Source organism: Penaeus monodon, chromosome 31, assembly GCF_015228065.2.
Source record: "Penaeus monodon isolate SGIC_2016 chromosome 31, NSTDA_Pmon_1, whole genome shotgun sequence".
NCBI lineage: Eukaryota > Metazoa > Arthropoda > Malacostraca > Decapoda > Penaeidae > Penaeus > Penaeus monodon.
In genome coordinates, this window is record NC_051416.1 from 11,550,227 (window position 1) to 11,550,461 (window position 235).

The following is a 235-nucleotide window of genomic DNA, read 5'->3' on the forward strand; positions in this document are numbered from 1 at the left end:
CCCCCCCAAAAATGACGCCCCTGCTCCCACCTCCTCACCCTAACCCCTCCCCCCCTCCCCCCCTCGCTCACCCTTCTCACCCTCCCTCCCTCCCTTGCAGCCGAACTGGGCGACTACAACATCGACGAGCACGGCAGCACCTACCTGGCTGACGTGAGGCTCGTCCCCAACCAAAGCGACGAGCTGGAGAAGAAGATCATCGAACTACATAAACTGCATAAGTAAGTTGGGTTGT

General features: G+C 60.0%; 1 protein-coding gene across 1 annotated transcript in view; it reads left to right on the plus strand.

The window, feature by feature from the left end:
• LOC119593033 (tyrosine-protein phosphatase non-receptor type 4-like) overlaps window positions 1-235 on the plus strand; it is a gene marked incomplete at its 5' end in the record, with an annotated part of 330,438 nt that overhangs the window by 189,351 nt on the left and 140,852 nt on the right. The window contains 1 exon segment of the mRNA XM_037941929.1: window positions 101-221. Within this exon segment, the coding sequence (XP_037797857.1) occupies window positions 101-221 (121 nt within the window).